Source organism: Buteo buteo, chromosome 24 (genome assembly GCF_964188355.1).
Source record: "Buteo buteo chromosome 24, bButBut1.hap1.1, whole genome shotgun sequence".
Taxonomy (NCBI): domain Eukaryota; kingdom Metazoa; phylum Chordata; class Aves; order Accipitriformes; family Accipitridae; genus Buteo; species Buteo buteo.
In genome coordinates this window covers 22,456,295-22,481,962 of record NC_134194.1, presented here as the reverse complement: position 1 = coordinate 22,481,962, position 25,668 = coordinate 22,456,295, and the positions used below count along the sequence as shown (strand labels likewise).

Here is a 25,668-nt window from a genome sequence, read left to right as displayed (position 1 = left end):
AAAACAAACGAGTTGGTGTCTTGCGCAAAGAAGCTTTCCAGCAGTTAAAAAGTGTAAGCATCGTCACCAAACTGTTTTAAGTTAGAAAATAATTTTATGAATTAGTCTGTATGCCTTACGAGTATGAATTATGAAGATATTAGTTATCCTTTTCAAGTTGTAAACTTCACTGTTAGAGTTCAATCATATGCTCAGTCTAAGCAGGCAAATGATTTATTGCTAAAACATAAACCTATGTTCAGAAATACAGTCTCATTCTGGAATGCAAAAGTTTTTCATGTAAAGGTTAGTGCACACCTAGTCTCCAGAGAAGGTTTTCAAAGCAAGATGACTGACAGCAACTTACGCCATTAATCACATTTCAGAATTAAAACAACCCAGGAAGGGTGGAAGAGAAGCAGACAGGAGGGGGCAGTCAATAAAAATAAGAAAGCTGAAAACTGTCTGTGCTCCCTAAAATTTATTCTCATTGATCCACAGCCTGTAAAAGATTTCATGCTGAAGATCTAGCACAGCTCAGGGACACAAGGAATGCAACTTTATCATCTTTTTAAAAAAAAAAAAAATTTTTAAAATTGATAATTGAGAATCAGATTTTATTAAACTAGTTTTAAATGAAGCTTTACCAGAACTAGCAGAGAAATATCCCTGCACATATATACCACAGGGCCAAGATCTCTGGCTGCCTTTGTAACCAAATGAGAGTCCAAGGGGAGCCCAAACAAATCTAAGGCTCGGCTGGGATTACTCAGCAGGAAGGTCTAACAAACCTGTGCACTACCTATAAGTGCACTTTAACTACTGTAAGCCATGCTAATACAGCAGCTGGATTTGACAAGTATTGTCACTGCTGGATTGCCACATTTCTATACTGTGCAGCCTCGTTAGATGGAATACCTGGTTAGCTTTAATTATTCCAAAACACACAGTATTTTGTATTATTCCTAGAACAAGCAAACAATGGAAAACACTAACAACTGCAGGTAAGAAATAAGCAGCAGCACTCTGCTTTTGTCCAAGTGTTTCAAGCAACAAGGGAAGACAAAGGATAAACTCAAACCTGTGTACAACTCAAAGAAATTTTGCAAACCCTTCTCAGCTCAACCTTCCTGATTCCACTGACAAATCACATACCAGCAATTACTCATAGGAAAACGGTGCAGACAGAAAAGTCTTAGAAAAATCATCAACATGACCACTAATACCTCTAATTCACCCTATAGAACTGCATATGCGCAAGAAAGGAAACACAGACTGGAGCAAGTTTAGATGGGTCACTTCAGTTGGGTTCTGGAAACACGGAGGGGAGGTGTGTGTGGGGGGATGTATGCCACTGAAATTTTGGGAGGTGATAGTTTTCAGTTGTATTTTTTAAATAAAGCATTCTCCTTGGCACATGGGCAAAAACCAGCATTAACATTTGGCTACCACATTTAAGCAACAAAGTACTGTATCTGAATTCAGAGTAGACTTCTGTTTCACATTACAACCTTCATGAGCAAACCAGGTTTGTATTAAAAGTTTCAAATATAAAAGCTCCCACACTTCATCTGCTTACTATGGATTCCCACTTATAGCAGCAGATGAGCATTAATTAATGCAATACAATTATTTTCTTGCTCAATGCACTGAAGTGCAAGATACTAACTAGATTTCTGACAATTATTCCTTCCAAAATACAAGACACTGAACCACCCTGTTAAGGACTTATATTAAATCAAACTGGTCCTTCCTCATGAAAGACACTGGCTCAATGCTTTCAGATCTTGCAACTATAGATACAGCTAAAAACACGTGCATGTGCTGTGCAAAGCAGGGGTGTGCAGAGGAACTCCACTGAGCTAGTTTAAGGGTCCTTAATGTAATATAAAACAGGTTCTACAAATTCTCTACATTTCAAAACGATGACTGAAGATGTCCAAGTACTTCTTGCACACTTTAGACTTTCATCATGTGCTTGAAACATATGAGTGTGCACTAAGCAGTTCACATGCACAGTGACAGCGATGTCAAATGTGAGAGGGAACATCACAGGCAGCAGAAATGCAGATAAACCCTGTACTGATACCCCAAACTCTTGCTTAAAATAAAATTTAACAACAAATAGTCCTATAGCACCCACTGATTAATCATCCCCTCTATAACTACTGAGTTTACAAAACTGCAGGATTTTTAAAAGTGTAATTTTCTTATTGTGGCTGGCAAGCTGGCCCAATGGAGCATCAATGTAATTCATGCTCTGCGGAGCAAAACACATCTGAGAACTTCTACCTCCAGTTCCATGGGGCTGATTAAGCGCCACCTAAGTTACACAACATCATATAGATTTTTAACTCAAAGATGACCTTGCAAAAATGGTTCCAACATGCCTTCACATACATTTGTACGAAATTGGAGTTAACTTGTACTTCCCCAAGTCCGTTTCCGGACTATCAACGTCAATCATGGGAGGTGGGGCAGCTACTGCTCCTGCGAATCCCATCCAGGGAGACAAGGTCATCCTACTGACAGGACACAACAGGAGAGCCGCCTCTCTGCTTCTGCCTCCTGCTACCAGGAGAAGCCCAGCTATGTCCTTGGGGATGGCTTCATCAGTCTGACACCAGCCCCAGGGAAGTCGAGCGCATCACTAGTCTTTAGCAGGTCATACTCACAATGCCAGAAGCTAATGTGCATTCTCCCCAAGGAGGAATATTACCATACCCACTCCAGACTTTCATCTCAATAATTGGCATTAATGCACCACAGCTCGGCAGTGGACAGCAGCACTGGCACTGCCCTCGACTCCAAGGGGAAAGGCTAGCTGGAGGGTATAAAGGCAGCTGTGGGGGAGGATCACCTTCAGCATCTTTATGCCATGCCACAGGATTTTAACAGTCTAGAAAAATGTGTGGCTTCCACCCTTTGAGAAGACAAGGGGGAAAACTTTCCACCATGCAGATTACTTCCCACTTAACAGGCGTTTTGTCTTTTCACCAGGAAGGGTACTGATAAATACACTGATAGCCAGGCATTGACGGGGGGGGGGGGGGGGGGGGGTGTTAAAAAAAAAAAATCAAATTTCACAATGCGTACCTCGGATCTTTATAAAGTACCTATTTTGTGACATAGGTTTTGGACATTTCCATAGACTTCGATATTCAAAAGACTTGTATTAAAAAAAAATATTATTCTACACAGGACAAAAATCCAGGTTCTTCACATTTTAAGAAGGGCTTGCAACTTTCCAAAGGGGCTTTCTTCAAATCAGTGTGAAGTTGGAGACAGGTCTCCAAAGACATGGGTGACTATTTTCCAAAGTTATGAAAAAATATCAGAGGAAACACGAGTAAGGCAAAAGGAAGCAGGAACTTAGTATTTTATCTAAGTATGACTCTGGAGGCATCAGCAGAACCTTGAGCAAGCAGCTCTGGATAAGATTGCAGCTGTAGTCCAAAGCTGCATCTTTCAGCTCCTGCTTCCTCAAAAGAACTGGGATTTTCAGGACAAAGAAAACAATCCTTTTTCATGACTGAGCAGTCTTTCAGCCTGTCCGTGCAGCTTCTCAGTAACATGTTACTGCACAGAGGCTTTTGCACATTGGTAACTGCATCTCATTTTATGAGTCACCATTTCACACTCCAGATTATCCTAGTAACCAGTTTTACTCTGAACAGCAATCCTAAATACAGTAACTCAGATGTCACCTTCCAAATCATTACCTTAAAAGTACCATATTTCTGTATAACCGACCACAACCAGAATTTCAGAACCAACCAAGAGTTAATAAAGTTTGTCAAAACACGCCTGGAATTTCAGTATACAAATGGGAGCTCACAGGAAGAGAGTCAGACAGAAGCACACAGAGATGCCACCTCCTGACTAAAAATACCAGCCGAGTAGAACAAACAAGAATAAAAATATTCCAACTAGAGACAAAACCTAGTAACAAAGAAAAGGAAGTTCCTCAACTTGAATACCCTAAAACAGCAAAAAAGCCTCAATTCAGATACTGCCAACTGAGAAATCTACTACAGTAAATGCATAATGTGAACTGAAATGAAACTCCAACTATGCAAGACAAGATGCTTTAAGAAACCAAATGGGTACTGGGTAATGAAAATTAGATCCAAAACATCCTCTTCCATTGGAAATTGTGATCCAAATTAATTTTATTGCTTTCCCACTCTAAACTGCACAATGTCTGTATCTCTTTTGTAAACCCAATTAAAATTTTGACTGTAACAAGTCACACCTTCAAAGATAGGATTAGTTGCAAGATTTTTGCTTCAGCACATCTAAAAAACTCCTTTACGAACAGAACATTCTGGAGTGGAAAGAGCTGCTTCACTTTCAGGTTTTACCTGACTTTCCAAAGGTTACTCAGTTACTTCTGCATAGCTTTATGGAAGAGGGGACTCAGGTACACATCTACCAGTGACTGACTGCCAGCAAGACTTCCAGCACTTCACACCTTGACATTGATCATCTCAACGTCTATCAGCTGACAGATTATGCCAGCAGACTGGCAAGATAAATACTCCATTTATGTATGTTGTCACAATTAAGGTAGTCAGCAAAATACAGATTTGAGGCTTTGCAGAAATGCAAGTTTTCCCTTACAACCGAGGCTTTGAACAATTTGCCTCTTATATTGCCACTGGTAAGAGCGACAGTAAAAGATGTTTCAGTGCAGAGGGCAAAAAGCCGATTTAACATTTCTGTTCTTCTGAAGTAGACCTAATACAAACTGGAATACTCGGCAGGAATAAAAATGTTGCTATCTCTTCTAAACCAAGAGTCACTCACCACCATTACTGCAGCTCCACCAGTGGTAGGTACTGTGATCAAGGGAGACATCAGCACACCCGAGGGCAAGACACAACTTCTTTAAGAGACAGACTTCCCACGCACCAGGTGAAAGCCCCTTAACAATTTTATCTGGCATCTGTAGCACGCATGTAAAAATCAGTTCTCATAACAGTTTTTATTGCTCAAAATTTCTTTACAAAATTAAGGACTAATGGGCAAGTTTGTGGAAAAAGGTCAATTGAATTTTAAATACGGATCAAAGAGTTTGGAGTATGAGTAGGTAGATTTACATTTTGTTTTTAAATGTACATAAATCTGAGACATAGTAGGATTATAATTTATGATGGGGTGACTTTTACGCAGTCTGGATTTTAGAAGTGAGCAAAATATCCAATTGTTTTCCAACATTTTTTTGTAGAGAGGGAAGTAAAACTAACTTAAGAATTTCAGAAGAAAATATATTTCAATAAAAGCAACATCAATACATTTTTGCAGGAGCTTCTGGAATTGGGCAGCTAAAGTTTCCCTGAGTTGCATTTCTGTAAATATAGTTTCTAATAGTTGTAGAAGAGCATGCTTTTTTATATCAATTTTTGAAATGAGTAAATCTCATTTCTTAGGAAAAAATGTCTTTAATTACTTAGCAAAAACAGTAAACGGTTTCAGAAAATGAATCAGTGTCTATTCATAGGGGTTTTAAAATTATTTTTAAGATAAAGTTTTTTTGGTTGTTTGCAATCTTTTCGCAAATGGCACAGTTCTCGCAGTCAGCTGATGGCAGTGGTTTTTCATTTTGGGTGCACTGAATATTTTGGATGTAATACGCAGCTGCTAACCATGAAAGGATATATACTACATGGCCTTGTGCTAGATACGTTAAACTGTCAGCAACAGGAACCACTCCAAAGATTAAGACCTTGTTGATTATGTCTTCCATTAACCGTTCAAATTTTTCTCCTCACACCCTCCAGTACTAAATCTTGAGTAATAAAAATCAAGAATAATCCAATTGCATTTTTGTTTTGATGTTGGTTGAACACTCTGATGACCATTGTAGAGTGGGGGAGGCACGCCATACCAGAAAAGGGGGAACTAAGACCAATTCTCTATAATACAAGAGGATTTCTTTGAATTACACTGTATAGCTGAAGGGAGCTGGTACAACACACCCCACTATTCCACCAACTATGGCTTCCATGGGAGGTTGCAAGTTGCAGGTAGTCTTGACTTGCATGAGCTTGATGCAATTAACATTCTAAAAGTTCACAGGAAAGGCTGGGCAAAAGGTCTTACCAAACATTTCTACAACCTTGAAATGAACTTAAGAGGACAGTGCAGTGACTATGAAGAGGGTGTGGGAAGATAGGAAAATAAGGGCTGAGGGACAGACACAAGGTGCAAAGAAAAGTTGAAAAACACTGAATTAAAAAAAACTACAGACCAAACAACACTGACTATATCCTACATACCTCCAGCAATCCTAGTCAAATCCATGAAACGAAGTCAACCAAAACAATGCTTCTTTTTCCACAAGGGGACTCACACAACCCAATGTGTGGGAACTTCCATTCCTCTTCACACCGTTATCAACAAATGGAAGTATGTTTGGATTTTTGCTTTTCATCCAGATAACAGGACACATTTTTGCCATATGTTATATCTAATAAGCAGATATTCCTGTACAACAACCAGGGTTTAGAGGGTATTCTGAAAACACAAGCCATTACAGAACTGAGCGGTTGTATGCGGATTCCAGGTTGTGTGTAAACCATAGCAGCACATGGAGCAGCAAGGAGAGGGACATATTTGTCCATTCAAGTGACAATAATTTGGCTTTTTCTAGAGATGACTATTACACCGAAGAAAGTCACTGAGGTATAAGCCTGTACAGAAAATTCTAAAGAAGATATAAAACTGTCACGCTTTCAGGTTTCCTAATGGGCACTACTCATCACTCATGATAAGGCTTTTTAAAGAAGCACAGAAAAAGATGAGGCCAAAGGGGCTGAAACAGGTCTCCAGTACAGGAAGTTTTGCACTTTGGAAAAAAGATATTTAAAAGTCTCATGTTAGAATTGGAAGTCACTGTTAGGATTAATAGCACTAATCAGGAACTTTATTCTTAAGCAAGTATTCCCAAACTGGAAAACCCCAAGATGTTTTTGAAGGGAAGGAGAGAGAGGGAAACTGAGCACACAAATTAACGCAAAAATAGGTATATTTCTTAACCCACCTGCTATTAGGTCATCAAGAGTGTCGGTAAGCGTCTGTGCTGGAGTGGCAACCATTAATCCGTCTGGTTCTTGAACTAAGAGCCCCTGCCCAGCAATTTGCTGCTGCTGTCCTACATTGTGCTGATTCCCTAATGCTTTCTGAAGTTCAAGAGACTCTGTCCCATTATAACCTAAATTACCAGAAAAATTACATTGCGGTGCTGGCAAAGGCTGGATAGGGACAAACTCTATTTGTTCAGCAGGTGGTGGAGACTGTTGTTGCTCGTCATCTTTAGACAAGATTGTGTCAGCCTGAGGTAACCCTGAAATGTTATCCTCTGGCAGACCCTTATCAGCTTCCACTTCTGGGAAGACCCCTGTAAGTGGGCACTGCTGCTGCAGGGGAAGTGGTGTGTCTGTCTGACCTTTGGTCTCCAAATATTCTTTGGTAAACTGCTGTTGGGTTTTCATCTGCAACTGCCTTTCCACCTTCTGCAGCTCCTTCAATATTTTCTTCTTCTTCTGTACTTGTTCTTCTCTGTTCTTTTTAAGTTCTTCAATCTTATCTTTATTTAAAGGTTCACCTTGAATTAATTCCAATGATTTAAGTTGTGCTTTTTCAATAGCACTAATTCTCTGTCCAAGTTCATTCAGCTTGCCTTCAGTCTCTTCTACTATGCATTCCAAAGGCTGGTATGGGTGAAAAGGTGGCAGTAGGTCCTTATCTGCTACCTGCAGGGAACTTGACTTCTGCTTGGATGCACCTAAGCACATGAAAAATGTTTGAAAAAATGCCATGCTGAAGATACCCCAAACCTCCCCTCTCACCCACCAAAAAAAAAAAAAAAAAAAAAACAAACTTTACAACTAACACTGCACATCTGTCAAACCACAGAAAGGTAAACCCTACACTCCATGTTAAGACAAGAAAGGACAAAGCATATAGCTGGAATTTTCAATATTGATCCTAATATCCCTTTGGACACAGCTATTTTAATCTTAAGGAATAAGGAACCTTTATGGTTTCTGACATACATGACAATGCATATCCGGGAAGTGAAATCAGCAAGAAGAGCAAGGCAATTTAAATAATTTAATGAGTTCCCAAAGTTGTTCTGGTGTGCAGAGCAATCAAACTATTTTCCAGAGGCTAACTTCCAACAGCAAGGTTACAAGCAAACTAGTCTCTATTTAAGAGAAGACTAACTCTACAGTAAGATCAGTATTTTGAACTAGTATTTCTCTAAAGACTATAGCATTCCACCTTTACATTCCAAACAGAATCCTACCAGCGTAGAATTAATGTATACAAATGTATTTTGAAGCTCTAGCATGTTTTTTAAAGTTCTGAGGCAAAATTAACAGTTTGCTTGCCTCTCTCTCTCCAGTAACAAATTAACAATTCTGCTCACTATTAAAAAATAATCTTCAACACGAATCTAGCAAGGAACACCAAGCCAGGGCAGCACTTCTCTGAGTGCTCACTGCCGTCAAGCAACCCAAGGCTGCTTTCCTGAAAGCCAAGTCTGTGAAGCATCCAGTCAGATCTTAGGAATCTATTAAGTGCTGAAATTTTAATTATGACTTCAGTGTAAGAAATTTTAATTAAAAATATGGAAGGTTTTAGCCTGATCAAATAATTTTCTGCAATAACACTCATTTACTATACCCAAACAATAATACATGTAGATTTAAAAAAAACCCCAAACACCAACCAAAAAAAAACCCCAAATCCAAACCTTGAATATTTACAAAGCAGACTCATACAATTAATCATTAAAAAGGGAATTAAAACTTGTACACCAAAATACTAACTCACAAGTGACTTCATTTTGCATCGCTGTCAAAACAGGAGTCACATACACCTCACTCTGAAATGAATCTTTTTTTGAGGAACTAATTGAAAAAGCAAACAAATGTGAGAATTTTCTCTTAAAAGAGAATTTTCTCTTATAAAGAGGAACAACAGATATTAAAATAGAATTGAACCAACTCTGTGCTGAATACTTTCACTAGACCCTCTGGAGTGAAAGCAAGCCATATCTAAATTTAAGGAAAACAACAAAAATCTTAATGACCCCAGGAAATACCCCAGCATCCCACAAACACTGTAGACACCCTTCAGTAAGCCCCTTCTCCAGCTCAGTACTTTACACAGCTGCCTTGTACAGGTCAGTAGTTCCAGCTGAACACCTATTCCAACCACTACTGTTATTTTGTCTCTAAACCATAAGTGAGTCCCAAGACAATTTCTTGGAAGACAATAAAGAATTTGACTAAAGTTTAACAATAACTTGCTTTGTGCTAGCTGGTGGATATTTAGCTCAAGTCTGCTATAAGCTGCTGGCTATTTGGCTTTCTAGCATACTTGGGGTTTATACAGTTATCCTTTCATTTTAAAAAGTGTGACTTACATTAGGCTACACTTGAAAAATACATTTGAACTCACCAAAAATCTCTGAAATGCTTGTTTATATCTTTGTTAGAAACTAATAAAAGTCAGTTAGTGTCTTTTGAAACTAAGCTGCTCCACTGTTGAAGTGGCAGAAACATTATAGTAACCTAACTGCAAATTAACCCTGCCTTTAAGATATGACTAAGATGGGAACCCTTTGCACTGCTCCGTTTAATGTTGTTCCTAAGGTTACTGTATCTCATTTCCATCCTAACACAAAGCATTCCCACGATCTGGCAGCTCTGGACAGCTTCCATCACTCTGGAGGAAAGAAAAGCTGCAGTTCAAAGAGCCCCGAAATAATACAGTACCAATATTGTCGCTCTCAATTAAGTCCCACCTGGGGAGACAACAAGCCTGTCATAGGAAAACTTTTCTATAAGCACAAGAGAAAGTAAAGAGCAGAATTACAGCCTCATATCAAGACCTGGACTGGGTAGAGGAGCCCAGGGCTGGTCTCACAACAGGCAGCACTCCCCAGACAGTAGCTCAGATCAGGAATGACCATTGAAAGTTGGGACAGTTTCTGAAGACAGGCATTAGGAAACCAGCAAGTGAAGAGTTGGGCTCTCAAGTTCCAGAAAAGGTGCAGAGATTTACTTTAATCAGCTTCTAATTAGTTAACAGGGCCACTTTTCAGGTTCCAGATCACCCCTTTCCATGCCAGAAAATAGTTGCAACTGGTAATTTTGGGGATACTGGAAGAGGACAAGGGGCAGGAAGAAAGATCTGCTAAACATGACATGCACTCCTGAACAGCCATTTCAAACCAGAGGTGGAGAAGACACTGTTGGTAGCTTTGAATACATAAGCACTATAATATAGTATTATAATATTGAAGTATTTAAAGTAGCCATTTCCTGTTTTATCCAAATCTCATCTATATTACAGTATCCTGAAAAATACTGTGCCCATTTTAGTAAATAATTATGAAGACACTACTTTATACTTTCACTTTTGAAATACAGTGCAGTGAGACTTAAAAATCCAATCATAGGCCTGATCATAGTTACTTCAGCTTCCCACCACCCCTCCAGTTTATCTTTTTGGTGGAGCATCAATCTTCTACACAATCAACCTACTACAAAATTAATTATTAGCAATATTAAGTAGTCAATTTAGCCTGTAAAGCAACTGTATTGGCCACTTTTAGAAGACTTCTTTAGTATGAAATGAAGAGCCAAGATCAATGAAATCCAGATGTTGCTACACAAATACCGCTTGCCATCAGGTAATCAAAATTATAGGACAAAGAATTGCTTGGTTGACAGAAAACCCAGAGTGGTTATGGGCACACCAGAAAAGCCACAGAGTAAGGAAACGACCATTTCCCGATTTATTTTGTGAACAGTAGCACCAATTGCTCTTTTACTTATATTTCCATATTCCCACAGGTTCTGGTCCCTAACCTGACCAACTCAGCCTTCACCACCATTCCTACAAGGCACGCACATGTCTTCAGCAAGTTTTCTGACCCACACACACAACTTAGGGCAAGACCTACTCTGCACAAATGCAGCTTCCCATCCATTTCTCTGAATTCTTATTCTCTCCAGGAAATGAGTGCTAAATGTTTCCTATGGAAATCTCCTGTACTTCTCCTGTACATTGTAGATAATCTCCTAAGTCCCTCAGTTGCAATAGTCCATTCACCCAAATGAGCATCCCCCAAGCACCATTACTGGTCTCTTGAGCATCCACTAATATGCAGAGAGGACACCATTACCAGTTTTTAATGTCTTCTGGCTGCAAGTAACATTTAAAGGTCCTAGACATCTAGACACTGTGGACAAGAGTTTGGAAAAATAACCTTCATAGTTATAGTCCTCAGGTGGCTCTCCTAAGCAATTAAACTCTTCTAATTTAAGTTTGCTTAAAACACATTCACTCTTTATAGGGTTGCTGCCTACAAACAAGTCTGACACCATATTTCATCCTGTGTGCTTATGGTTCTCAAGGAACCTGCTCTTCTAGCCCTGACTTCTAATCTATAGGATGTCATCTTCTTCCAAGAAAGAAGTAATTTATATGCCCTTTCACAATGAGTAGAGCAGCACAGATGAGATGGTGTCGGTCCAAAATAAACCTACCTAAAACTAGCTTATTTACCCCAATGACACTGTTATTAGATGTACCATCTACAGTTGCTAAGACCCAAATGACAGCCTCGTACTTTAGAGCAGTAGCACAGACAGGTACTTGTGCCATCCTCTGCAAGTATGAGGACTGAGAAATTTACTCCAAGGAAGTGTCTGAGAAACATGAAGTAGATAAGTAATTTTCTAACCTAAACGAAGCCTAGTTCAGATCTTACCCTAAAAGCACTAACTGATGAATTAGCAAGGACAGACATTTGTTGTATTTTAAAGCAAGCAACGAAAGTTTAAGAAAAATCACTACTTTATTTTTAAGGTCTTTTCAGAAAATTAAAAAGACCAAAGGTTTGTTTTTACAAACCATTATACTCTTCAGGAAGTTTCTGTCAACACAACTTGCATTTCAGCTTAGTGGTTTTCATCTTAGCCACCACCTGAAACAGTTGTATTATACTTTACTTTTTATTAGATGAAATTCTGGAACTTGTTGACAGCTCCTTAGAGTTGTTAAATGGGGAAGAAAAAAAAAAAGAAAAACGAAAGAAAAAAAAGAAAAAAAAAAAAAAAGAAGAGTGGATCCGAATCAAAAAAGTTAAATTCTAAAAGATTTTTCCAGTATAAAAAAAATGGCAACAAGGAAAAAAGTCAACTGTGTGATACACATTTGTACATTGAAATACATCTTCTCTGCTGGAACCAATGCCTAGCATATAAAGCTGTATGAATCACCATGTCATCCTGATAGGTAATATTACCTAGAACTTGAAAACAAACAAACAAACAAAAAACCACACCCCAAAACCCAAAACAAAAACAAAAAAACACAAACAAAAAACCAAAACAACCAACCAAAAACCCCCAGATTGAGTCTGTTCCTCACTTCACAAAAGACAGATGTCAGGAAGCATAAATCTATACTAAGATCTTTATGCTTTGTTAACAGAATTGCTTTTCCACTGTTCCTGCACTTTAGGGTTTTTTAAAAATCTGACTTCACTCAGAAGTCGAGAATTAGATTTGCAGTCTGCAATTAAAATTCACCAGCCTCATCAACAGGAATAAGATGAGTTCAATATTGAATTTTCATGAAAATTCTATATTTAACTGTAATTCATAACAGTAAGAAATTCAGCTCTAAGAACCTGGGGAAACAATCAGTCAATCCATATACAAACAAATGCAAAGTACAGTATTATATAATCTGGCTAATTGGGCAATAAAAAAATAGCCTACTTTTTCCAAGTAAATTCATCCACTACGTTGTTTTTAATACATATTGAATTCTTCTTTAAAAAGAACAGGACAATTTGTGGAGGGCTGAATGATGAGATGAGTTTGTATTTTCACTACATTCCTCCTGTGAACCATGCAGTATTTTTGCCAATCTTTATCACTCCTGCAGCTGTTTCTATGGAAAACTTGCAGGGAAGAGGTGCAATGATATCCAACAGGCAACGGTTACATGGCTGAAACCAAGCCAGACTTTCTGCCAGTCAAAAACATGAGTTACCTTCCAGTATTAGTCATCTTCCCAAGTTTCCTCTGGTGGCTTGACAGTATCTAACTGGAAAATTGCTAAGATGTAATTAAATTAGTCGGTGGCAAGCAGGTGACTGAAGCTTCAAAGGAGCAGAATTTCAAGAATCACTGCGAAAAGATTTTTATACGTTTGTGCTCATAGGGACCTACACGTGTCTTGATTTTAAATCATCTGCTTGCACTGCTAAAGATTTGCATAAAAGAATAACAAGTCTGTAAGTCTACTAAGAAAGTACTAGTGAAGTTAGAAAGCCATGAAGCATGGACTGTTACATTTCATTTGGTAACTCATCCTGGATAACTGGGTCAGTTGCTGAGCCAGGCAGAAAATACGGAGGAAGTGGCAAGAGTTAATGAGAAGATGTTGAAGCACATGAAACAATGAACAGGCAGCTGGACTGTGCACTAGAGAAGTCTGAAAGGAGTCAGAATGGGAAAGCAAGAATATCAGCTTGCCTTTTTAATACCTTCACCTCAATGAAAACAATATAATCTTTCTAGTTCTACTGTTAACCTGGCCCCTATTTCAATTAAATCACACAATGTATGAGATCTCTGCCAGTATATAACTCAGTATTAGGCATAAAAGTCAGATATTGGAGTATAAAATATTTATTGAATTTGTAGCTACTGAAGCTATGTGGAGTTTGTTTTTCTTTCCTTTCTCCAAGCCATTAGACTGTTAGATTTAGCATGGGGATACAGGGGATACCGTATATTGAAGGTCTAACTTAAAAAGCTTACAGATTCCAAAAATCCTACTCAACTTTAAGGGAACTCTGGCCTCCTTCCCAAGGATCAAAGGCAGACGTAGGCAGCTTTCACATGAATAACTTAAGTCTATTACATCTTCTGGAATTCTAAGAAAACATGCACCCCAAATAAGAAACACTGCAAGTTACTGCCCACTTAAAAACAACAGTAGAGAAGTCTAATGACAGCATGTTGATAGGTTTTAAGCACTCAGTTAAGGCCTATTAGTTCATTTGTAAGCACAATTTCAGATTAGCTATTAAGTAAAGCAAAGCTGGAGAAAAACTTACAAAATAACAGACACCTCAGCCTCCAAAAATAGACTACTTTAAATTTTGACATGTTTAAAAACACCTTACATAGTTCAAATATTTCAACTATGAAAACAATCTTGCTGCTTTCCATAGAGTTCCTGAGCATCCTCTTGTTGCACTAGTGTGTTGTTTTTCAATAATGTTCTAAAAATATGCCGCGGGTTCAAGCCACTCCGCTCACCAGGCACACTCTGCGAAAGACTAAGGCAGAATCACAGACACTGCTGGGAGCTTCAGATCTCACTCTTACTAAACGTTAGCTTGCATTTGCAAATTAGACAAGATTATCAACAGCAACACTATTACACCAGCTGATTTCCTGAAGAAATCCAACAGCATTCCTTTTGACCATTTCACATGCTGGGCACCGAGACCCCTCGCCCCAGGGAACGAGATGCAGGGGCACTTGGAGCTGCATCATAGCCACTGTGCTTTACACCCCTTGCAGTATAAAGCAAGAGTGACCCTCTGCTCCTGCAGAAATAGCACATTTGTTTTTTCTAGCCAAAAGGCTCTCCGTGTTGAGCTGCCACATCAGAATTGCTGCTGGCTGCCGAGCAATTCTGACCACATTCAAATGAGGGCAGCAGCAAGTACAAAACACCAGGGAAGGAATCTCCTGCCTCTCCCCATGAAAGCCCAGAGCTCAACTTCACTGGGATTTCACTTTTACATGGACACAATAGACACATGCTAAACGTAGTGCATTAAAAACGATCCTTCCTAAGCATGTAAGAGTTGAGGTCTGTTCAGTCCTGTGAACTAATTTCCCTGCTTCTTTCACCTGATTTTTCTTCAGCTCTTTAGGAGGTTACCATCTTTGTGTACTACTTTTATCTAAGTCTCTCTAGATCCACTGTCAGCTCTGAAATTTTTTTTTCAGTTACTAAACATTGATATTAAATCCTTTGCTAAAATAATTATTCAAATGCCAACTATTCCATATGCCTTCTTACTTTACTGAAGAATAATAATGTAAGTCAAAATTAGACCCTAGATGCCTCTTGAAAAAACCTCACACATATTTGAATCATAACAGTAACATACAAGTGTATTGTAGTTTTACACTTGACTTGCCAAGAACTCTTCAGGAAACAAGTTGTTACTATGGCATTTCTTGCAAAACTAATACAGGTCCTTAAAAATCAGACTGCATTGAGGTTAAGAAGGCTAGGTGCTCCTCTCCTTCCTCCAAGTAGTTAAGAGTTTATACAAAAACTCAGAGGGCTACTTCTAACTGTGAAGGCAAGAAATTTGTCTTCCCCAGGATAAACTGTTTTGTTACATAAGAACTTACAACTGCTTCCCCTCCCTCCTCCCATGGAAATAATGAACACGTCTTTATTCACACCCTCTTTTGCCCCTCGTCTCCTAAGAAGTCTAACAATGAAAGTCCGGTATATTAAAGCCACGTGTGTATAACAAGTTAAGAATGGAAGTTCAGCAAAGAACTCTAACTCTATCACAGTTAAAGTAGCAGAGTGGTATCACTACAATCATCACACAGCGTTTACCACAAAAATACCATTTTTCCCCTAAGGATCTGAGATACACAACAGGTTTGCACACAAAGTTTTCAGGAATGCTTCATCAGCCCAGTGACACTTTTCAGATTACTACTTCTCTTGCAACGCATCACAGATTAGTTTTGCTGACACGCGTGAAGCATGTCTTGAAACACTGAGAACTACTAGATCTCTCTGTGCCAGTTCCGACACAGTACTTCTAAAAACATGCCTAAAGTATGTGCTGACATTTGCAATAAGGTTTGTTTTTTTTTAAATGAGAGCTATTTCTTAAACTACAATCAACTATTTGCTTTGCATAATTTGATTAAATAACATGAGACTTTAAACTTATAACTTTAGTCTTCTGACTCGGTATCAACTAATCTCTCATTGATTCCTATGCATCACAAAATGTACTTCCAGAACACTAACCCACTTCGCAATACTAATAGTTATTTAATTGTAAGGGCATGCACGTACTGGTAGATAGCTTTTTGCTGTTTTATTTGAACCAGAAGTTGCATATTCTTTTCATTTGTTTGGTACTCATTTTTATGAAATCCAAAATATCAAGTGTTGCATATCCTAAGAAAATGATACAATAACTGCATTAGAGAAGTCACACACATGGCATATATGCATGGAGAGAGTCATGGTTGCACACTTAAATACCATTAGGTACACAATTTTTTTCCTCTCTTCATTTGTGCCCTTGGGGTTTTTTTGTTTGTTGGTTTTAGGAAGCACTGAGCACTTCCAGAATAAAGGAATTAAGTAAAGCTAGCTAATAGAACTTTGGATACTATAATATTTAAAATTCAAAACTGTACATCATTAGGAGCTGCAGTTTGTAACTTTCCACTTGAGAATCTGCTGCTCTTTCTGAGCTGACTTAGCAGACATGATGAATTTGTTACAGAACCCATAGCTAGAAACAAACTGCTAAATTCATCATTTAATGACTGCAAATAGTTTTAACCAGTCAGTTCAACCATGGTCAAAGCAAAAACCCTGACGTTATGATCACTTACAAGAGTACTATAACTAATACAAGAAAGACTCTCCTGTAAGTAGATCTGCATTGGCTTTTTACAGTGCTAACGTGTTTGCATTGCTACTGTAGGAACAGAAAAAAGTTGATATATCAAGTTCATGGACAACAGTTGCAACTATTCTAGATAACCAATGTACAATATTTAAAAAGTTAACACCACACCTAGAGTTTATTCAAGTTTTTTATCAGTCTGCACTATGGCAGTTACCACCATCATTCTCTTCCAAAAAATTAGAATAAGCATAATTCTAATAAATTAGAATAAGCATAACAAAATTAGAATAACCAGTGTTACTTTACTGTAGAATACAAGAAAATAAGCAAAAACTATGCACTACATGAAATACTTTAAGTTATACTTCATTAGAGGTGTGCAAGAATTGATGGAGTGGACTATACTATGCATAAGCTCTAACAAAATTGTCCCCAGCCTATCAGTTTCCAAACTGCATATATTCTCCAAGTGGCTACATACTAACCTTTCACCACTCCCAAGAGAGGTGGCGAGTTCTCTTGAGGGGTTCTGTCAGGTTCCTGGGGGGGTACAACCATAGCAAGTGTATGCACCGGTACACGTGGAACCTTAAAACAAAGCCACAGACACACACTCAGATAAAAAAACTTTTAAATGAACCAGATCTTGGAGTGTTAATACAAAGATACGTTTCTACAGCAGACCTCCATTCCACGCTTCCCAAACTGTGTATGCTATGCTACCTCTTGGTATGACCTGTCCCATGCTATTTTATTGTGGATAATATGTCAAAGTTAACTATGTTACTCTTCACAAAATCCTGGGTTGTGTAGGCTGGAAAACTTAACATCTTTAGGCTTTTAATCAACTAACTCCCCTGGAAAGCTACCTCTCCAACCTGCAGAATTCTAAATTTACACAATATATTTTCTTTCATATAACAAACAAAATCAGCAACAACATTTGAGGGGTGCTGTCACAACAGTTTGGAACTGTTGAAACAAAATACTAAACAAACGCAAACAAGAAAATAATATTCTTTTGAGATACCAGGTTTGGGACTATCCTGTCTAAGGAGCAGGAAAGAGAACAAAGTTCGTGTACTCTTCAGGACGCTGCAGACAGTACCAATCAACTTTCTCACTCTCTACCATTTTCAAATGCGTAGACTTTTTAAAATTCTTTCCACTGTTCATGTTCACATCTAAATTAACCTCAGAAGGTAACTACTAAGAAAATGCTTCTTTGCAACATTCATAGTGATATTTAAAAAAGAATTCCTTATTCCTTACCTGAGACTGATCCTGAGATGGAGGTGTGAGTTGAGACAAGTCTGCTGCAGGAACTGACAAAACATTGTTTGGGTAATCCAGCAAGTAAGAAACAACATTTGTATGTCCTCCTTTGGCGGCTTCAATGAGCATTGTTGAGCCATCCTGAAGTGAGATTTTAGAAATAAAAAGCCAGAAGATGAATTTTGCTACCTGGTGTAGCACATAAGATATGAATTAGACCATTTAAAAATGCACATTTACTAATCCATTAAATCACCTACGTGGTTCTTTCAGTACCTATGATAAATGCATAGTTTTAAATGAGTACCTTGAGCCGATGAGTAGGATCTGCACCATGAGCCAGAAGGAGCTCAACAACTGCCAGGTGGCCTCCGGCACATGCCAGTGACACCACCGTGTGGTCATTATTAGCTGTAGCCCTGTTAACATTGGCACCTATAAAGAGAAGATCTCAGAATTAAACACAAGGAAATTCTTTTAAAAAGAAAGTATCAACAAGTACAGTGTTTTCTGGAATAGAGGTAAACTTTCCTACTCTTCCTAATTCATACAGACTTCTAGGGTAAAAGCAAGGGATTTTGAATAACTGATGGCTTCTACACATCATCCTCTTCATCTTGTAGAGACAAGGCAGTACTAACAGTAACAGTGGGCCTCATAAGTGGTAAGAGAGGAGGAACACAGTGTACAAAGCACAACTTTTAAATTTTCATCCTAAGCACTTATCAGTATCCCTACATGGTGCAGTTTTTACTGTTTCAGACAGTACTTGAGGATGTGTGTTTTCTGAAGGAGGAAGTGCTTTTTTTAAGAAACTGAAAATATTTGCTGTACTTCAATTCTATTTATTAATTTATACAACTGAGTAGGAAAAGTAGCAAAATATTTTGATTCATTGTATCATGAACTAAATGAAATTCAAAAACCCTTAACAGTTTGACAAATGTTCACATATACACAACCAGATTAATTTTGAAGAAGGATCACAAACATTCAGTAAAGTGCCATTTTAAGTTTTTTAATTAGTTATTTAAACTAGTATTTTACCTTTGCTAATAAGGAATTGCACAGTGCATAAATGACCAGCTCGTGCAGCCTTCATAAGTGGGGTTCTCCCACCTTCAGATTCATGTTCCTATTGTAAAGGAGAAATAACAGATGTATAAATGGGCAAATATTATATCACTGTTTCAGCTTTTGGACCATCTCATGATGGGACCAGAATTACCTGTCTCAGTAGCAGATCTATCTTATAAGCTGACTGGAATCAATATAAACTGACTGGAATCAATTTTCCTGTTAACTTAAATACTGAATCACACTGTCAAAAAGCATTAAGACCGCATCCATACTGTTATCACGCAAGGAAGTTTCCCTACTTACATAGCCCTGTTTATTTTAGTCTTCAAATGCATAACATACTTGAGAACAGTAACATCTTGTTTCCTCCTCAAAAAGGAAAGACCATTTAACAGAAATATCATCCAGCATCAGGCAGTATACAAATAACTATGAACTGATGTGCAATAGTTCTGAAAGCTGTCACATACTGCATGCCAGACCTTTAAAACTGCAGTAACGTCTGAAGTGCAGACAACATTTTTAAAACACACTGAAGAGGATCAGCAACAAAAATGAGACAAATCACTGCAGATCACAAAAAGTCTCTGAATAAGAGGACTGGAGAATAAAGCAGAAAGAAGACAAAAGGATGATACAAACCAACAAAAAGGAAATGAGTGACAAGAACAATTTTCTAATTTAAAAAGTTTCTGAGTATTGGAAGGATGTGGCTGAATACAACTGCACTGGAGAAGTTACAGAACTAGAAAATTTGCCTGCTATGTAGACATATCAATACCACAAAGAATGCTGACTAGTATGTATCAACCCTCCCACAGCAACAAGGGGAGAGAACATAGTCTTCCAGGGAGTGTTTGTATTTACGCTCTGAATATTCAGGCTGATCAATAATATACTTGGACCATGGGCTTTTTTAATTAAATATCTGGGAAGCCAAGCTCTAAATTCACTATGTACTTCTGGAATTGCACGAATATCTGACAGTGAAAGTTAACATTTAGTACTGACTGTGGATGATACTGTTATTTACAAATAAAAAAGGACAAAAATAGATTTGACAGAACAAATCAACTCCTTCCCATAGTTTCAGTATTCCTGAAAACTCTGCATATGTCCTCTGTCATATGGCTTGCTTTGGTTGCAAGCTGCACTGTAAGTTAGCTTTCTGTTCATACCCACAGTGAAGAAGTGTCTTGACTGGATCTCCTGTTGGAGTCAGACCCCATGCAGAAAACACAAACCAATCCTTTGCTGTAACAAGGGTTACACTACCCCTCTCCTGTGAGCTTTGGAAAGAGCAGAAATGCTCTGCTCCTCCGCCTTCATAAGAACTTTGTATTATTGTACACCGCTTTAACACATGTTTAAACACCACATTAGCGCTCTGATTTCTTTGCTTACTTGGTAGTATGATGTGTAAGTGCACACATGCAGATAGGAAGCCTTACTACTTACAGACCTACTAAAGTCACCTTTTTTTTTTTTTTTTTTTTTTTTTTTTTAATAAGTAGTTTCCACTCCCAGGGCAAATGACTGCTTAGCTGTCGATAAATATATGCATGCTTTTGGATTGTCTGCATGTCAGAAATATCTGCAGGACACGTAAAACTAATTATGTTAGTATGTGGCCCTGTGATGTGCAAGACCTAGTAGCGTGCCCTTGAGTTCTGATGCTTACTCTGGTATTTGACATAGTTTTGCCTTCCTCAGCCACTGCCAATAGAACATAAAAAGCCAGATGCTGCTGTTTGCCTTATGCACAGTAAACCCCTGGTATTGCTAGCAAATCACTCACAAAGCAGCTATGGATGCAAAGAACTATTGAACATCGCTTCACTCACTGAGCAGGACCAGAACATTGCTGCCCAAACAATTTAATACACATTCCTAAATCCCCACTGATGCAACAGCAAAAGATGGCAAGAAGCAAAATTTATTTTAGGTCATCTTAGCTATATTCAAGATAGAGGAAAGACATCCTATATTGCCTTCAAATGTAGCATTTTAGATAACTAGCAGTAAGATATCATTATTTGTAACATTCTCTATTCCTAGCAGACTTCACTGTTGAAGTCTTAAACACAGATGTCAGGAGGCTTCCTCATTTAAATGCAATGCAGTTATTCTGCCCAGTTTAACCAACTGTCACTTCATCAAGCAGGCAGAACTTGATCCTCAACTATTATGCACTTCAAATTCTTGCAGTACTGTACACATCATCAGTTCAGCCATACTAAACCATTTGTGTGCCCACCTGCTGTAGATCTTCAGAAGTTATTACATTTTGATGGTATTTTTCACACCAGAAGATAGAAATGCTTATTTTATTTTAAGATGAAATTAGTTCTATGACTTCAGCACTCTACTTACCCCTAATAAAGGCTAACAGCATCAGCTCAAGCTTTAAGGGAAAACATCTAGAACAAGCCAAAACAAGAAGCTGAGCCACTGCAGTGCCTTTGTCTACTCACATCCTTTCTTTTACCTAGAATAGCCATAAATTTCAAAGACTTTTCTTCTTAGCTGTAGTAGATAATCAAAATCAGGACAGACAACATGAAAGCTGTCCAAAAGCATCCCCCTCATCAGCTTTCCAATATGCTTCTTCCTTGTATTAATATGAAGTACATGCAAATGCTTATTTTCTAAGAACAAAAACTAGCAAGGAGTACTCATCTCCAAAGACATATTTTCCCCAGCTATCTGCACTGTAGGCCTCACCACAGTATTCTGTCTCTCTTCACTGCTCCAATCCTGAGAAATACTGCAGTTAGTACGATCAGAAAGAGGTATAAAGGAGAACATCTATGCCAGCTTTGACTAGAAAAGCCAGTCTCTAAACACTTGAGTAATGTGCTCTCCTGCTAGTTCTGCTTGAATAGAAAGAAAGCCCGAGAAGAATTTTCTGTAGGTTTGGGTACCAGATGGAAAGGAAGGGGAAAGCAAGACTATTACCCAAATCGGGAAAGAGTTTACATTATCTAAACCTTTTCCACTGGGACTCAAAAAGGAGATGCGAATCCACTCATTAATAATTATTTCCTTTCTAGACAAATGAATACTTCAGACAGCAGAGCAAAAGCAGTGTCATCAGAAGCATCTAATGACAATCATTGATATTTTTTTATTCTTGACTTTTGAGTTCTCTGTTTCAGGCAATTCCAAGATCAGTTACATAAGGGCTTTCCCGCCCCCATTATTCTCCTTGATTCACAAGTATTCATGGTTGGCAAGTATTCACTAGGATATTTTTCTCGAGTTTCCACTGTCATCTGTTATTTAAAAGTTCTAGAACAAAATTTGCGTTTTCAAAGTAAAGGTCCAACTGCTCTCTTCAACAAGCCTCTCTCATCCATGACAACAGTGAATATTTAACGGAAATCTAAATGTTATTCTAAGCAAAATGATTTAGACAAAGTTTTTGATGCCAGACAATAGCCAGACAATACAGTTCTTAATACTATGCCACTTTGGTAATTTTCAAGATTGAACTCCTATCAAGAGATACAGTATTCTAGCAGTTACCAACCTAATTGTCCCAGATAACCTTCCTGAGATATGTAGCAAACCAGTATTTCAGAAGCACCTAAAAACTGAACTAGGCCTCTAGTTTAAAGTAAATATCTGAAAACAGAAGACCTTACAGGAAGCTAGGTATGTACTAACAGGTTTAACATAGCTACTTGTGCTAATAGACTCAACGAGATAACTTGCTGCATTTGTGATGGTTGAGATACTGTTTTTTCAAAATAGAGCTTTAGAAAACCCAACAGAAGGGAAAATGCAGGACAAAGATGACATGTCTAGCCTACACAGCAAGTCTTTGTATTTTTCAAGAAATTTAGACGCCTTAAAGCCATGCTTATTTTTAGCATGTATCCTGAGGCTGCAGCTTACAAGCATCAAAGGCCAACCTCACCTGATGCTTGCCCGGCTCTATGCCCTCCAAAATAGTCTTCTTTAAGTCCTCCTGTTTGTCCTGTGAAAGAAAAAGAAGAACTCACGGCTCTTGTTCTACAAATAGATGTTGTTCTTGGTCATGAAGACCTGGAATATGAACTTAAATGGACCAGATCCACCGGCTGAAAACTCTGTTTTGCTAGAATTAGGCAAGCAAGCACAAAGGTAAGACCAAGCAATGCAGCTCTCACCAGTTAAGACTCCTACCACAAGCCATTCAGATTCATGAAGAGAGCACAAAGGTCATACAAAGCATCTCATTAAATACAGGTGACTTTTTGTTCACTACTGGCAAAAGAGAGGATTTCATTGTACTTTGCACCATCCAAAGACTGCAACACAACATCCAAAGGTGTTAACTACAAAAATTAGCTTCACATGTCCTACAACCTTTTGCTTTATTTGTAGAAGACTGAGGGCCAAGTCTAAAAAGACCTGAAAACCCTGACCGTCCCCTGATGGTTCAAGAAACAGTACTGAAAAACATGACAGCCTCTCAGATCCCTCACTATAACAACAACATAGCTACCTCCAAGCATGGTTTCACTCAAATCCATAAAAGTATTGACTACTTTTGTAGATGTTTAAATGCTGCCTTATGCACACATGACTGTCATACACATAAAGAAAAGCGAGTTTCTAATTAAGGAGCCATGTTAGTGTGAGGGATGTTATCAGTTGAAGGCAAAGCAATGTTCCATGCAATGACAAAAACTTATCTGTCTAAATATATTTTGTCATAGGGGAAGGATCAAGAGGTAGCTTGGCATGCCTGTTTGGTTCTGGGTGGGGGGTTTTTTTGCAACTGGAGTATGCCAGGTAGCCAGTTTTAGTCTTTCAAGAAAAGCCATGCATGGAATTTTAACAAGTATAAAGAGCTTTGGGGAGAGCTTGACAGTATAAAATGAGAAGAATGCAAGGATGAAGCTGCCCTCAGGGGTCCTCCTCTGTCTCTCAATTTCAGCATAAAAGCACCCAACTCCAGCACTAGATCAACTCTCCTGTGCAGCAGAGACTCATGCACAGCTGCAAGGCAGCCCAGATTAGAAAATCCCAATTTAAAACTCTTTTCTGTACATCCCAGTTGAGAAAAGCTGGGATCTTCTCAGTGTCCAAAAAAGAAGAATCTCTCTTCTGTTTTCAGCTACACTGAAACAGACAAAGATGCAACCACCTTGTCAAGAGCAGTCTCACTTTCAAAAGGGAGACTGGAATCTCCAGTGTACAACACTTCATCAAGGTCTGATTCTACATTAAAAGGCAACAGGCATACAAACAGACACTTTTAGTTTATAGAAAGGTATACAGCTTAAAAGCAGGGTATTTCCTCTTATTAAATATCACCAGTACTCTTTGTGAGCTTTACAGTCCTTAACCTAGCTCCTGTGAGAACATATATGCAATACGCATGTCTTACCTTACACAAGCTTTGAGATAAAGGCAACTTCTAGTAAAGATGCAAAGAAGAAGAAAAAAAAAAAAAGAGAACTCTTATAGGAAAAACAAACGTCTCCTCTCACCTTTGAGATTAGACAAATCCTTGCCATACAGGTAGATAGCTGTATTACTGAAGTGCTGGTAATTTTTTCCTGAAGCTATTAAACCATATCACCACTTAGAAAAAATGCTTTTTAGCAAATCACACTTCAGAGTTCTAATCTCCAAAATTTTACACCTATTAATCACAAAAATCTTTTGTCCCCATAAAGAAGTTTATAAACAAGTAAAATGCACATTCCGTCCAGTGGCAGGAGTTCAGACTAAGACCCTGAAAGCCTCTAGTCCTGCAGGCAATAAAGGAACTAGAATGAAACTAAGGCACAGATGGGATCACAGGCTGAAGTCTTCAGATGTGCCACATATTAAGTCATACATATACTTGGCAAAGCAAGCTGATTTCAAAATGCATACATTAACGAGGAAAGGTGTAGGCCTGCCAAGCTCGTTTTGCTACAGATTTTGACAGGCCAACTTTGTCCCTGTAAGGACATGGAAGAGACATATCCCTTAAAGAAGGGCATCAGAAAAGCATCAGAGTAATTGGTAACAAGCCAGACCTCATAAACAATTAGTCACAAGGAGATACAAATTCATCAAAATACCATGCACGATTGAGCAGCTCTCCAGCAGACAGAAACAGATAAGCATTTACTCTGACACTGTTCATTTCTAGTGTAACTTGCCACTGCAGAGTTTTAAGGAAAAATTAACCACAAACCAAAGAAAGTTCACCTTAGCCATCATTTTCTTTTTGTTCTCCTGGTTCTTATAAAGCCACATTCCTTAATGAATTTAACAGGAGCTCTCAAGATTTTCACTGGTTCTTGCACTGAATTACATATTTGATATCTAGGCCAGAGGATCAGTCCCTGAAAAGCAAGAGTTCCCATTCTCTACTTGCAAGAACAACAGCTTTTTTGTGCTGAGTTGTAGTGGCAATAATCGCTCCCCATTCAGACAAAACTCTACTGGGGACTAGAATCACTTATAATGATCATAAAATGGTTTGGGTTGGATGGGACCTTCAAAGACCATCTAGACCACCCCCCTGCCATAGGCAGGGACATCTTCCACTAGACCAGGTTGCTCAAAGCCCCATCCAACCTGGCCTTGAACCCTTCCAGGGATGGGGC

General features: G+C 38.4%; 1 protein-coding gene across 19 annotated transcripts in view; it reads right to left on the bottom strand.

The window, feature by feature from the left end:
* ANKHD1 (ankyrin repeat and KH domain containing 1) overlaps positions 1 to 25,668 on the bottom strand; it is a 119,187-nt gene that overhangs the window by 32,111 nt on the left and 61,408 nt on the right. For 13 of the 19 annotated variants that reach the window (XM_075056830.1, XM_075056829.1, XM_075056814.1 and 10 more), the window contains exons 11-16: positions 22,995 to 23,054; positions 19,040 to 19,127; positions 18,300 to 18,427; positions 17,990 to 18,133; positions 17,203 to 17,305; positions 7,025 to 7,768 (exon numbers count right to left, since the gene is read on the bottom strand). In XM_075056830.1, coding sequence (XP_074912931.1) covers positions 7,025 to 7,768; positions 17,203 to 17,305; positions 17,990 to 18,133; positions 18,300 to 18,427; positions 19,040 to 19,127; positions 22,995 to 23,054 — 1,267 coding nt within the window. The remainder of the gene's footprint in view (positions 1 to 7,024; positions 7,769 to 17,202; positions 17,306 to 17,989; positions 18,134 to 18,299; positions 18,428 to 19,039; positions 19,128 to 22,994; positions 23,055 to 25,668) is intronic. The other 6 variants (XR_012654310.1, XR_012654311.1, XM_075056821.1 and 3 more) reach the window with 3 other exon arrangements.